Below are 14,431 nucleotides of genomic sequence, written 5' to 3' on the forward strand. Positions count from 1 at the left end.
TGTAACAGCTGACCAGCACCGATTGTCCGGCACTCACTAGTGAGATGACCCCAGTACCTCAGTTCAAAATGCAGAAATCACCGGTCTTCTGTGTCCTTCACGCTGGGAGTTGGAGACTGGAGCTGTTCCTATTCGGCCATCTTGCTCCGCCCCCACTAATCTCCATTTTTAACACCATCACCACTGCCAGCAACAACAGGCTTGCAGTCCCTGTATTTAACTGTCACTTAATACTATTAATATAGTTTTCTTTTAATTGCATTTATTTTTGAGGCTTTTTTATTTATGACACATGATAACTAGCTTTCTATTTTTGGCAATGCTATAACATTTCTTTGAAAAATATATTTAATTAAAGAGTAATCTATAGAAATTTTAAGTGCATGATAGTTTATGTATTTCAGAAAATATGACACAAATTGTGAAAGTGGTATACAGCTGCTCAGCTTTGGGAAATGTGAGTCCTGTCCTGTCTGCTTATGGATGTATTGATTCATGGGTATTACACTTGTCTCCTAAGTTGCTTGGTGATGCTTTGAGGGTAAGAATATTTTTCAATTTGTTTGACTTTTATGTCAATGTTTTTGTGTGGCATTTACCTTATATTTTTATTGTCTGTATCAGCAAACACAAATCTGTGGATTTAAAATGCATTCAATTAATTCTGATCATTGATTGATTTATTGATTATCTACATTTTAGGTACCTACTATCTCCCAGGCACTGTCATAGGTATATAGGTGATGGGGTTAGAAGATAAATAAGAGGTGGTCCCAGCCCTCAATGAAGCGCACATAGCAGAGACAGGTGGGAAGTAAAATGGACACTATGATCTGTGTCAGACAAGAAGGAGTGGTCACTTCTCCCACAGGCAGTGGGGGAGAAAACTGGTGAGGACCGGCTCTGTGGAGGAGAAGGTGCTTAGCTGTGTCTCTGGATATACACAGATGGCACTCACCACACAAGGCATGTGGGGAAAGGAGGACTGTTGGCTAGGAGTGCTCCCGGCAGAGGAAGCATCGGTAGTTGTGCATATGTGGAGTTTGGTGTTGGAGAAGAGTGAGGGGAAGAGCAGGTGAGGTACTTAGGGTGTAGAGGAGGCTTCAGAGGCAGGTGAGAGAGGGCCTGTACTTTGGCTAAGGCATTGGGCCTTCTCCTGGTGGTAACGTGGAGTCATTGAAAAGTTTTACAAAGGGGATTAGCTGTCACTCATATTTGGGGTGTGAGGAAGACCATTCTAGTGGTCATGAACCCACCTTTGCAAAGATCATGACAGTGAGAGAAGTCTAGCATGGCTGACTCCTTCTTGGTTCTGGCCTCACTGGCTGGCTGCCCTCCTCATTCATTTCTGGGCATAGGCCAAGCTAACCATAGGAGGAATTCAGTTTATAGTTGAATTTTAAAGCAAGGATGATAATAGTCCCTCCCTAAAACTGCTCCCCTCCTTTTTCAGGGACTGAAACTACCTTTGTAAGACTAATGAAAGGCCAAGAGATTAGGATTACGGGAGGGACCTGAGTTCTGCTAAACTGTAGGCATAGTTTCTATAATCCCTTACTGCTCAGGGTCATGTGGCCAGAGATTTGTGACTTTTCTAGTTGCTCCTATAGATAACAGCACTATTGCAGACTGGTCTTTTGAGATGTTTTTCAGACTTTTGCATTCAGGTAACCAAGTGACCCCACCTGGACCAGTGACACATGACTCAACTGGGCCTGCCTCCCCCAACTAAATGCAGACTCAGTGCACGGGGAACATTTTCCACAATCCTATGATTTCATCCCCAACCAGTTGGCAGTACCCATTCCCTAGCCCCCTGCCCACCAAATTATCCATAAAAACCCTAGCTTCTGAGTTTTTGGAGAGATTGATTTGTGTAATAACTCCAGTCCTTCCACTTGGTGTCCTTGTGTTAATTAAACTCTTTCTTTACTGCAATAATGCTGTCTCAGAGAATTGGGTTTATCTGTGCAAAAGGCAAGAAGAACCTGTTGGGTGATTATAGCCATGTGGACAATGGGGTAGTCCTAGAAGCAGAGAGGCCATTAAGAAGCTTGTTATCTAGGCATCCAGGAGAAGATGGTGAGAGGAGATAGTGGCAGGGAAGACAGAGAGGAGACCACAAATATGGAACTTGATAATTAATCTTTTCCTCTACCTCCCTTTTTCCATCACTATGAAAATCTAACTAAGAGGGGGACACAGGTCATAATAAATGGGCCACCTTCCAGAACTTGACACCACCACCATCTGCCTGGCTTGGATGTGTGTTTACCATCTCACGCCAGTTTGGTTCTTGATCTATATTTCCTGCCAGTGTCAGACCTCTAGGAAATTGTCAGTCACCTCTAATGCCACTTTCATTTTTTCCCCTTTTCCTTCCCAGGTCAGGTAATAATATTCCCCAAGGAACTAAGCGGAGTGGCTGGCCTCATTTCTCCCCTGACCTGCAGGCTGGCTGGCTGGTTGCCTTGCTTCTGGGAAATGGCCAGGCAGCCTGTTGCTCCCCGTGCCCCTCCCCCACCAGGCAGCTCATTCCCTTTGTAGTAGCCTCATGTCAAAACCCATCAGAACAAGAGACTATTAATGAGGATGGGAAGAGACAGAGAAAAGAGGAAAACACCACAGTAAGATAAAAACAGATCAATAGTGAAGCTAAACAGAGCAAGAGGTTCTGAAAGCAATTCAGGAGCTGTCAGTTTCTCAACAAACACAGGGTTTCTGATAATCTCAGATGGACACAAAAAGGAGAGAGATGGACAAAAAGCCAGAGAAGCACATCAAGGGAAAGCAATAAGGAGGCTTTACCCAGCCAGAACTCATCCTCCAGATTCCCGAAGCCAACACGGTAATCAGCCCATTTCCGGAAAAAATCAGTTTGGCCATTCTGCCGCCTCTGAAATACCTATGAAGGAAAGAAAGAAAAAAAAAAAACCCAAGGAGATGCTAGGGAAAATAAACTGTGATAAGTAAAATTGATATAACTGGGTTTTGTATCTGCAATGACAAAGATGTCCAAAGAAGGAACATTTCAGAGCAGAGCTCAGTATTTACACAGCAATTTTTGTAGGAGATGCTCAGAACACTTCTCTTGAAGTGTAGAGGCCCCTGACGAATAGGCTCCAGTGTGATGTTGACACTAATTTGCACCCCTGCAATGTAGAAAGGACTTAGGATACATATCAAGCCCTAAATATCAGGGGAAATAGACTTGGCTCTCAAATGAATCTTTTGCACTACAGAGTGCAGTAGAAAGCATTTCTCACCAAAAGAATAGGACCTACTTCAAATCAGCTAGTAACTGTCATCGTCCTATTGCAGGCAAAGCAATATTGCATATCATTCACTTTCTGAGCTGTTTAAGTGCTTATTTTATTTTACCTCCAATATATCAACCTTGGCTTCAATTTCCAATTATGCTTTAAGAAGGAGGCACAAATATGTCAGAAACATAAAAGAAACTGTCTCCCAAGAGTAGCTGTTATGAGCACATCACCATTCACAACCTACCCGTTTTGCACCAGGAAACATCCAGCACTGTTAGCAGAGTGAGAGAGGGAATCCGAAGAAGGGTGGAGGGGCTGGTTTTCCATCCTAAAGCGATTTGGCTAATATTGGACTGCTTTAGGGCCAGGCGGTGGGAACTCCTGGCTGCCCCGACAGGCTTGCATTAAGGAGGCTGCCCTTATTTTCCCTCACTCTGTATTGCCCTATCAGGCATCGGAGGAGGGTGGTGACAGGAAACAGTGTCTCTCTTTTCCTGACCACTGGTGCTCCCTGAAGGTTGTGACGGCTCTGGGGAAGAACTAGGGAGATCCCGGGAAGAACGGGGAAGGGGAGTCAGCTATCCATGTTTGGGCCCTCGTCTGCTTTTCCATACGCAATCCTCAATTGGAGGCTTCTGATCATCTCTCTGTGTCAGTAATCACCTCCTCATACAGAAATACTTTTCTTCCACTGCCTTTTTGTTTGTTTTTGTTATGCTTTTTGAGTCTTACTCACTCTGTCACCCAGGCTACAATACAGTGGCATGGTCTTGTCTCACTACAACCTCTACCTCCCGGGTTCAAGTGATTCCCCTGTCTCAACCTCCCGAGTAGCTGGGACTACAGGCATGCGCCCCTATGCCTGGCTAATTTTTGTATTTTTAGTAGAGATGCAGGGTTTTGCCATGTTGGCCAGGCTGGTCTCGAACTCCTGGCCTCAAGTCATCCACCCTCCTCAGCTTCCCAAAGTGCTGGGATTACAGGAATGAGCCACTCTGCCCAGTACCTCCACTGCTTTATTATAGATGCATTTCTCAGCAGGCAAGATCCTTGGGCCCAACAGAGCTGCTACTGCCTTTCCCCAGCACCGTCCTGCTTAACTGTCCTTTCTTCCTCCTCCTTCTGTAAGGACGGATATAGTTATTCCTTTCCCTGCCTGGCCAGACATATGATTGAACTGCTGAACGAGGGCCTTGAGGGCAATGAGGAGCCCCAAGGTGGACATGTGGGGCGTGATAACAGAATGGCCAGAAGGATGGTGAAGTTGGCTTGGCAGGTGCTGAGCTAGGTAGGCTAGAACACTGAGGATGCTTCCGTGCAAGGAGAGCAGCCGCCTGTACTTACAATCCAGCCGCCCCCGTCGGTGGTCATATCACAGTATACTTGTAACTTCTGGCTCAGCTCCCCATTGAGGAAGATGGGGTAAACCCCACTCAAAGTGTCTCCATTCATCAAATGCTGGGCACAGTCTTGAGGATGAGGGAACACCCGGCCGCCTGCAAGGAAAATAGACAATGTCCAGAAAGGATTCTTTCTCTCACTTTGCATAAGAGCTCCTTGGATCATAGAAGGTCTTAGCAGGCCTCCTGGTACATCATCAACAGCTGCAAGAAATCCTCAGCGGAGCTCAAGGTGTGAATGTGGGGACTTGGCATCCTCTTGGATTTCCCTTCCTCAACTGTTGTTAGACTTATCAGACAACATACAGTTTCATGGGATCTGAGGACTAAAGGGCTGAGTTTATGGTCTAGCTCCACCAGTTACCTATTTATTGGACTTTAAGTAAATCAATTGGGCATCAGTTTTCTTATCAGTAAAATGAGGATAATAAAAATCTCCCCCTTGAAGGGCAAAGATGTGTTAATGCAGCTAGTGATTGGTTACTCAGGCAATGATTACAGATGCATGGGCCAAAATAAATCACTGCAGGCTCCGCCTTTCAAAAGGATGAGAGGCATCTGAGCAAAGCTTTCTATCATCTTTACAGTGGCCATTAAGGAATGCCCAAACAAGCTCGGCATTAGCAAGAAGATGAATTATCTATTCCTTGTACAAAATAATCTCCTGACTAGACTAAACAATCAAGTGGCCATGCTTTACAGTTCAGTTTAAGTTTAAGGAGAGGGCAGGGGAAGTAAATTGCAGCTCATCTCTTTCAGAGAGAACAGCCCAATTTGTAGAACAATATCTAATTAGCTGAAAGAGGAGTTTAAATCCTGTGTCTTGAAGAGCTTAGCTTCAGGGCAAATTTTAATGCTGACCAGGAAAGCGAAGCAGCAGAAAGCCCACGGGAGGAGCTTTTCTGGACTGCAGGAGCTGCTAGAGCAAGCTAAAGGCAGAGCTTGCTGTGTGGGAAAGGGTGGTTTGGGTGGTCTGTAAATAGAATGATCTTCTGGGTTAACGAAGAGCATGCTGCGATTGATCCAGTTCTGCATCCTTGAACTGTTGCAGTCAAGAAGAGAGGCTGGGGAGGGACAGCAAGTGTCAGTCACTGCAGTGTCCCCTAGTGGCAGAACCGGTGCACTACAGGTGAGACATAGGGCCCGCAGATGAGTCAGAGTAAGTGACAGCACAACGCCACCCACGGATGGCAACATAGCAACCTCACTGAAAGCCCTGATCATCTCAGACCCCATTATAGATCACCAGTGAAGCCTCCTATGTCAGGAAGAGGTGGTTGGAGTCGGTTTATGGAAGGCCCCCCTGGAGATGTGTTAACTGTTCCCCGCCCCCGCACCAGGACTGCCCTTCAACTTGCTGCCACCGCCCTCCCCACCCTGCCCCTGTCGAGGGCGCACCCACCTAACATAGTTTAGAACAAAGGCATTGCCTACTGCAGGCATGGTTATACCAGGGAATGACAATATATTTCTATAAAACCTGTCCTTTACCAAGTGTTTTTATTTCCATTTAATTCTTGCAAGAAACATTGAGAGGAACGCAGATTGGTATAGATACACTTATTTTACAGAGAAGGAAACTGCACTTAGAAAGATTACATGACTCAGATTGCTGGAACTCACATTTTCAGATGGGTTAAGTGCTCTTTGCACCCTACTAAAGCAGGAAATATAGTGTATGATAGAATTTACTGAAGATAGAAATCTGTGCATACAGCAAAGGATTAATTAATACCTGCATTTATCTTACAAGCAAAAAGACCCCAAAGATTAAAGATCTCAAAAATTTCTATGTTCAGATCAAATATCCATACCCTCTCAAACTGATTTCTTTAATAGCTGCAGAAAAGCTAACTGTCATCTGCAGCATGTCCTAGAACTCTTCACAGTTCCCGATGCCACCTACCCCTAGAGGCTACAGTTACATTTCAGGAGACAGGTGTGAGCTGTCTCTGTCCCCTCTCCCTGCTGCTTTGGGAGCACTGCTATTATCTCCTGGCTTCCTGGTCATTCTTGACCTGGCCTCTGGAACATCCAGCCTGTCTGCCTTTCTTTCTCCTCTTTCCTTTCACTGAGTTTCTCATTTTAGAAGATCAGCAATTAATGCCCTTGGTCTTTAGCTTACTCCTAAGGTATGCACTAATAGCCCTTTTTCCTGAAGAAAGGTTTCTTCATTCAATAAACTCAGCTTCTTGAAGGAGCCAGAACCCCAAATTTCTTTCCAATATCAATGTATCCCCAACAAAACATCTCCCCACAAATCTCAAAATGACAGTCTCATACAAATACACATATAAATCCAAACATCAGAATGGGGAAAGAAATGATCTCATGCAGGCGTCTTCATATTGATGATGTAGGTTGATTTAATATTTATATTAGAGATACTTTTTAAAGGCTCAAACATATTAGTTGCTTTAAAGCTAGACTTACAAATACAGTAAACTGAGATGACTTGGAGAAGGGGAGTTTTGAATACCTGAATGGCTAGCATAAAAGAGTGGTTCATTTTTTAAAGTTAGAAAATAAGAATAAAATTATCTGAAGAAAAAAGTGTTTTCTAAGGGGTACCAAAACACTGGATGGGATAAGATCCCAGATTATACCCTGGGAGAGGAAGGACCACGCTTTCTTCCTTCCAGCCCGGCAGTGATCTTGTTGGTTGGGAGGTGAGGCTCCCCAGATGTGCATGAGGCAATGATGCATGGTTGCTGGGTGCGCTTGCCTTCCCTTTGACAAATTGCAAGGCCATTTGGTTGTTTATAGATTCCATTTGCTGTGATTTAGTCTGTGGCATTAATGTAAAGACAAGAAGCATTTTGCTCACACAGACTAACTATCAAGAGCAGCAACCTGGGATTTTCGCATCTTTGGAACTTGGAGAAGACATCACATTTACAGCAAAACCATTCCTTTTCAACCCGCTCCAGCCTGCAACTCTAATCCTCATCCGAAATATTATTCCTTTTTTGCAGACAAGAGAAGGCAGAGGTTCAGTAATAGTTCTCAGACTGGGACCTTATTAAAATTCAGATTCCTGGTTTCCATAGCAGATTCACTGAATCAGAATATCAGGGGGTGGCGCAGGGAATCGGTGTTTTACTGAAGCTTCTCAGACAAGTCTGAAGACCAGCTGGATTTGAACCCACTCTTTGTCTGGCACATTTTCCTCTTCTCTAGAGGCCAAGAGGTGGAACTGGCAAACTGAGCAGTGCCTCAGAGGAGCCCTGTGGTCTGTGTTCTCTGCCCAGATCCCTGTGGCTGGGTGGATAAATACTATAGATTGAATCTCTGTCTCTCTCTCCCGCACTCGCCCCCTTTCCTCCTCTTTCCCTTTCCCAGTAGGTATGTCTTGAGTGGGCTGGTTCCAAGAATTAGATTGAGTGTGATAGGAAGGAGAGGGGATAAGAGATTGTATTTAGCCTTGAGTCTAAGCTTTGTGTTCTAGTTTTTATTGTTTTGTTCTGCTTTGGGGGTCATTGGACTTTGGCTTAGCTAATAATAAAGAGCACACTGGTTCCTGCTCAGCTGTATTCAGTGTGAATGTACTGGGGCTTCATAGATTTTAGGAGACTGTCAGGGCAAATTTCAGGCATTCCTAGCTCTCTGGATGTCACATCGTTTAATATTATCAGAAACTCGCCTCTAACCCCAACATACATCAGCTCAGTAATTTTTCCCAAAGCAAAAATCTTAAGACCAAGAGCAAAACTGGAAGGTTTTTCTTCCTTGTGGTGCAATAATTGGAGCCTAGACTGATGAAGAAACTTTTAATTTTTATTTTTTTTAGCACAGGCTGCGGTGATTACTAAGTTAAGAGAAAAGCCACAAGAAGTGCTTGGTACACTGAAACGTCTCATGGTTAAGTGTTTCTAGATGTAATTGTGAGATGAACAGGACCATGGTGTTCACCGGAAGAACTGCTCAGAAACTGGTTTGTTCTGGGCAGTGGAGGCTGAATGCTGAGTGGAGTGGAGCAAGCTACATGACACGCAGTGCAGTTCGGGGACCGCCGCTGCTGGGACAGACTTCCTCTGTCCTGGCCCTGCCCCTTACTTGTTTTGGATTCTTGGGTGTTCCTTTAAAATGATCAGCTTTAATGGCCCTGGCAAGTGTCTGTCCACTTTTCTGACCTCAGCATCAGGTCTGAAGCCACAATGTCAGCGTTTGTCTCTGAAAACAGCCTCAGCAGGTTTCTCTGTAAGCGCAGAACACAGTGTTGCTCCATAGAAGTGCAGGCAGCCACCTCTGGCTATCAGCACTTAGATTTGTTTTTCCCAGAAGCTTGTTTGTGGTTGACTCTCCCTTGTTAGAATCAATGGCCCACATCTGCAGAGTAGCTGACTAGACTGTCAGGGGCAGCCTGAGTCTGCCGACAGGGCAAGGTTACCTGCTCAGCCCACATGGGGTGAGCCACTTGGCCTCCTCACAGCGTCTCCCAGTATATTTACATTGGTATGTTTACACTCTTACCAATTCAACAAATATATAACAGAGTGTCTGTTGGGGTTCTAAATACTGGGCTAAAAGATGGGAATGTAAAGAAGGAAAAGACACAGTCACAACCTTTCAGGCTGTTCATGCTGTGGTGGGAGAAACAAATATAACCTTGAGTTCTAAATGCTCTGGGAAAGAGATAAACATTGCAGGCTGCCAAAACTTGGATGTGGGTGTGCAATGATGCCTGGCTGGCAAGGACGGGGTGAGCAGTGGGGGCCTGGGATAGGACAGGGGGTGACAACTGCTAATCAGAAAGTGACCTTAGGAACTGACCTAGATGCTGGCCACAAATTGGTGGAGAAGGGTGTTCCAGGCCTGTGCAAAAGTATGGCCCCTTTGGGAAGTTGAAGGTTTAGCAGTAGACAGAGCAAGAACTGGGTGGGATGGAAGAGAGAGAGTCCTGGGGAGGTAAGCAGGGATAGGATCATGTCATTTATGGAGGCAATTGGAGGAAGAGTCTTTTGGTGGACTTTAAGCTCAACTTGTTAGAAGGAACATTCTCACTGCAGTGTGGAGAATGAATTAGATGGGGGTGAGCCTGGAGGCAGGACCCCATTCAGGATATAGTAGTGGGAACCCAGGAGGAGAGTGACAATAGCCTTTAAGGAAGTAATAGAGTAAGTGGAGAATTAACTGAACAAGGCAGCTTTGATGTGTTCACCCTAAACAGAGCTCTGGAAGAAGGTCTTCAGGTTCTGCAGACCACCTGCCTTCTGCCCAAGGGCAAGTGCAACAGACATCCAAATCTTCACTTCACAAGTCAGCTAAAAGCATCCTAGTACTACAGGAATGTTCTGACATCATTTGTCTTATTATTCTGTGGATCCACTTATATCAGAAGATCCAATTTCATGGCAGATTAGGTTGGTCACAGACTGGCAGTTGCCAGCCCGGCCCCTCTCTGTGGCTCTTGATTCAACATGGCAAGGGAGGGCTGGGTCCTGATGACACTTCCTACTGATTTCCCTGATACCATTCTGGTCACACCTGCATTCATTCTCCACACTTTAGCCAGAGTGACCTTTTTATAATGTGAATGTGATCTGATTTCATCTTATGTCTTACTTGCCAAAAACCCTTCTTTATTGCAATTAGAATAAAATCCATAATCCCTACCATGGCCTACAAAGCTCTGTACACTCCATCTTTGTCCTGCACTCCTTCCTGCTTTCACTCTTCTTCAGCCTCATTGGCTTTCTTTTAACAGATGGAAAAGACCAAACTTACTCCTCCCTCAGGCTGTAGTAATTACTCCTCCCTAGGCCTGGAATGCTCTTCTTTGTGGATTCACTCTCATTATTCAAGTCTTGCCTCACATGTCTCAGTTAAAGAGACACCTGTCCTGACCACCGTAGTTGAGACCAGGGTCTGGGATTGGTGGAGGAAGTGGCAAGTGATAATCAGGAAAGACTTCCTACTGTAGGTGCTGTCCTAGAAGTCAGTTCTTTACACTGTCCCTATTCCATTACTCTGTTTATTTATTTACTCAGTTTTTGGTCAATTCCCATTGCCTCATCCCCTTGAATGTAAGTTCCATGAGAGTCTAATCATCTGGCTCTTACCTTGTTCATCACTGAGCACTTAGAACAGAGTCTAACCTAAAGTAGGTGCTCAATCAGTGTTTGTTAAATGTATGATGCCATGTGAGCACTATATCCTATCCCTCCCCTATGGTTACGAAAAGGAAAATTAAAATTAGATTTTCTGAAAACATTTGGAACAACACAGTTTAAAATAGGCCAGAGCAGCTTCTGTATATAGTAATATGTAAGGTCCTGCTGTAACATTCACGATGTCACCTTCGACCTGTGGTGTTACTGGAAGGCAGGCCTCGAGTGCCAGATGTCCAGGTTTTTGGTGTTTTTGAACAAAGAATTGGGCAAGACACACAAACAAAGTAACACAGGAATGAAACACGGAATGAAGCAGAGAAGGCAGGGATTTATTAAAGCAAGAAAGCACTCCACAAGGTGAGAGTGCACCTGGGCAAGCAGCTCAAGGGCTTGGTTACAAAATTTCCTGGGTGTTAAGTACTCCTTTTGAGATCTCTATCAGCTACCCCTTATCTGAATGAAGGTTTTGGTCTGTGGCTAAAGGCTGGGGTGAATTGAAAGCAGATGAAGGGATGACTGGTGCTTAGGGTGGCCAGTCTAGGACACTTTCCCTTTCCATCTGAGATGTGGTGGATGGGGGAGGGTTGGAGGGAGAGCAGGCTTTGAACCTTTGTTACTAGGCGTGGGGAGATGGGGTTTTTTATTTTGGTTTAATTTTAGGAAGTTGATGTTAATTGACCTTAGGGTACCTGCCTTCATACTCAGGTGTTTTCCTTTTGATCCAGCTTTGAGAAATCAGCACGAATTGGTCTTACACTCCCTGCCTCTAGACCCTATTCTCCTGCCTCAATAGTAGGTTGTATTATTGCTTGGCAAACTTCACTGCCTCCCTGTAGGGGATCACATGTCCCTGTCCTATTGAATAGTACAAACAATTCTATGGAAATCAATTCAGTAACTTAGATGACGTGGACTAATTTCTTGAAAATCACCACATCCCCAAAGTTGTGGAAGATAAAATGAAAAGATAACCTGAATAGTATGAAATTATTTTTAAAAATAGAATTTGTGCGTAAAATCTCTAGAAAAAGAATTTCCAGGCCTAGGTAGCTTCACTCTGAATTCTACCAAGAATTTAAAGAATAAATATCATCAATTTTATACACTCTTTTCCAGGAAATAGAACAAGAGGGAACATTGCACAACTCATTCATCGCAGCAGCATTAGTTTGATAAAAACAAACAAAAGAAACAAAACAAAACAAACAAACCAAACAAACAAGACCAGCCTGGCCAACATGGTGAAACCCTGTCTCTACTAAAAATACAAAAAATTAGCTGGGCATAGTGACAGGTGCCTGTGATCCCAGCTATTCAGGAGGCTGAGGCAGGAGAATCTCTTGAACCCTGGAGACAGAGGTTGCAGTAAGCCAAGATCATGCCACTGCACTCCAGCCCTGGTGACAGAGTGAGACTCTGTCAAAAAACAAAAAACAAACAAAAAAACACAAAAAACAAAGAAACCAAACCAAACCAAACCAAAACAAAACCCCACAAAACCAAACACCACCAAATAAAGGGAGAGGAAGGCTTGGAAGAAAGTTTTGAAAAAGTCTGTTTTGTTTGTCTTTCATATTGCCATGGAGTAATCACTGCCTACCCTTCACATGTCTGTGGCCTTTTTCTAATACCTGCACTACCAGGTGGAGGAGCTGATAACCCCAAAGGAACATGAGCTCACAGAATATCCATTCACTGAAGAGTAAGACTACTGTGAAAGAAAGACCACAACCATTATGAGATTGATCATCTGGTACAGAATTATTAGAACAGAATTTAAATTAAGCACAATAACTTTATTTAAGGAGGTAAGTAAGTAAATTAACAATATGAAACAGGATTTTTAAAAAATCGAATAAATAAAAATTAATATATTAACAGTTTAAAGTAAGAATACAGCAGATAGGGTGAATAAGGGATTTGAATAAGCTAAAAAATAAGCAAGTGAATGGGAAGTTCTGATTAAGGAACTCTTTGAGAACATAAAAAGTAAGAATAAAGAGAAAACGTTAAAAAAGCTAAGGCATTTGGAGGATAGACTATGTATTTCAACATCTAGCTAATAGAAGTCCTAAAAAGAAAAATAAAAAGAAAGTGCTTAAATAAATAATGAAGATAAATGTCTTAGAATTAAAGATGAAATAGATCAGATTTAAAGAGTGTATAGACTGTGAAACTGGAGATAAAAAGATAAATGAACTTCAAGACATATAATGAAGTGTAAGAGTTGCAAAAAGAAAGAAACACTGTTTTTAAAGCTTCTACAAAGAAAAAGTAGACCACCTACAGAAGAACAAGAAGCAGATTAACATTTGACTTCTCAATGGCAACACTGCATTTGAGAAGACAATGGAAAAAATTTTTAAATATGATGGGAGCAAATATTTTTAGGTAGTATTTTATATCTGATCAAATTACAATTTAAATGTATGAAAAAAATACAAAAGTTCCTCGGGCATATGAAATTGGAGAAGGTTTGCCTTACAAAATCCATTATTGAAAATTTAGAGAACACAAATAAGAGTGATAAGTTCTAGAGATGTGAAAAGTAAGAATGATTAACTACTTGGAAAAACTTTATTTATATTGTCTTAAATAAAAGGCTATAATTAACAGAGAGAAAAGAGAAAGCCTATCCATTAGAATCCAGAGCCAAAACCTAGACAGGGCTTGTTTGTGGGGAGGTGAAGCAGGTAGGGAGGAAAGAGTCCAGAGGGATTTGAGAGGGTGCTCAAGTACTTGGATTGTTACACGAAGATGCCATATTGACACATTTAAGAAAGGAGGAGGGATAAACAAACATAACTATGGATCTGAAATCTAAAGTCTTGTTCTTTGAAAATATTAATAAGAGAAATATATCACTGGGAAGACTGAGAAGTAAAGACAGAATATGAAAAAAATGAAAAAGGAAAAATAGCTACAGATGCGGTAGAGATAAAAAAAAAAAAACAATGAAAAGTCTTTTGAAGAATTTTATGCTACTAAATTCTGGAACTCAGATGAAATGAATACATTTCCAAAAATTTATAAAGGGTCAAAACTGGTAAAAGAAGAAAGAAAGAGCATGGATGGATAATTAATTTTAAAAACTTAGACGTGGTAGTCAAATGTTTCCCATTCCAAAAACAAAGAAACAGAAAGACACAAACAAAGCAACAACAACATGCCCAGGTGGTTTTAGTGATGAGTTCTGTCCTGAACAAGTTCTTCCACAAAAGAAAAAAAAAAAACAAAGAAGAAACAAAAAAGAGAAAAGAATGAAAGATAAAGCTGTCTAGCTTTTTTTTGTTTCTTTTTAAAGTGAGATTAGTGAACATGGATTTCAAAACCCAATAAAGAGGTATACACAAGAAAAAAAATATATAGGCCAGTTTCATTTATGACTTCTAGATGTGAAAAGTCTAAACGGATAGTAGCTAACCGTATATAACCGTGCATTAACAAATCATATTCAGGTGAGATTTCTCTAAGAATTGTAATTAATTTATCAAGAAAGAATCTATTAATATAACTCACTTCATTAGTATACTAACCGATAAAAGTCATATATTAAATTAAACAGATATTATAAAAACCATTTGATAAAGTTTAACAACAAAGCTTATTACAAAAACTCTTAACTTAGAAGAAAACTCTATACCTTGATAAA

The 14,431-nt window shown here is 42.3% G+C and overlaps 1 protein-coding gene across 2 annotated transcripts in view; it reads right to left on the reverse strand.

The window, feature by feature from the left end:
* Window positions 1-14,431, reverse strand: part of TNR (tenascin R) — a 421,782-nt gene that overhangs the window by 15,604 nt on the left and 391,747 nt on the right. For both annotated transcript variants that reach the window (XM_011962373.1, XM_011962374.1), the window contains 2 exons: window positions 4,611-4,762; window positions 2,809-2,905 (listed from right to left, as the gene is read on the reverse strand). In XM_011962373.1, the coding sequence (XP_011817763.1) occupies window positions 2,809-2,905; window positions 4,611-4,762 (249 nt within the window). The remainder of the gene's footprint in view (window positions 1-2,808; window positions 2,906-4,610; window positions 4,763-14,431) is intronic.

This window comes from Colobus angolensis, unplaced genomic scaffold, assembly GCF_000951035.1.
Source record: "Colobus angolensis palliatus isolate OR3802 unplaced genomic scaffold, Cang.pa_1.0 Scaffold59, whole genome shotgun sequence".
Classification (NCBI taxonomy): domain Eukaryota; kingdom Metazoa; phylum Chordata; class Mammalia; order Primates; family Cercopithecidae; genus Colobus; species Colobus angolensis.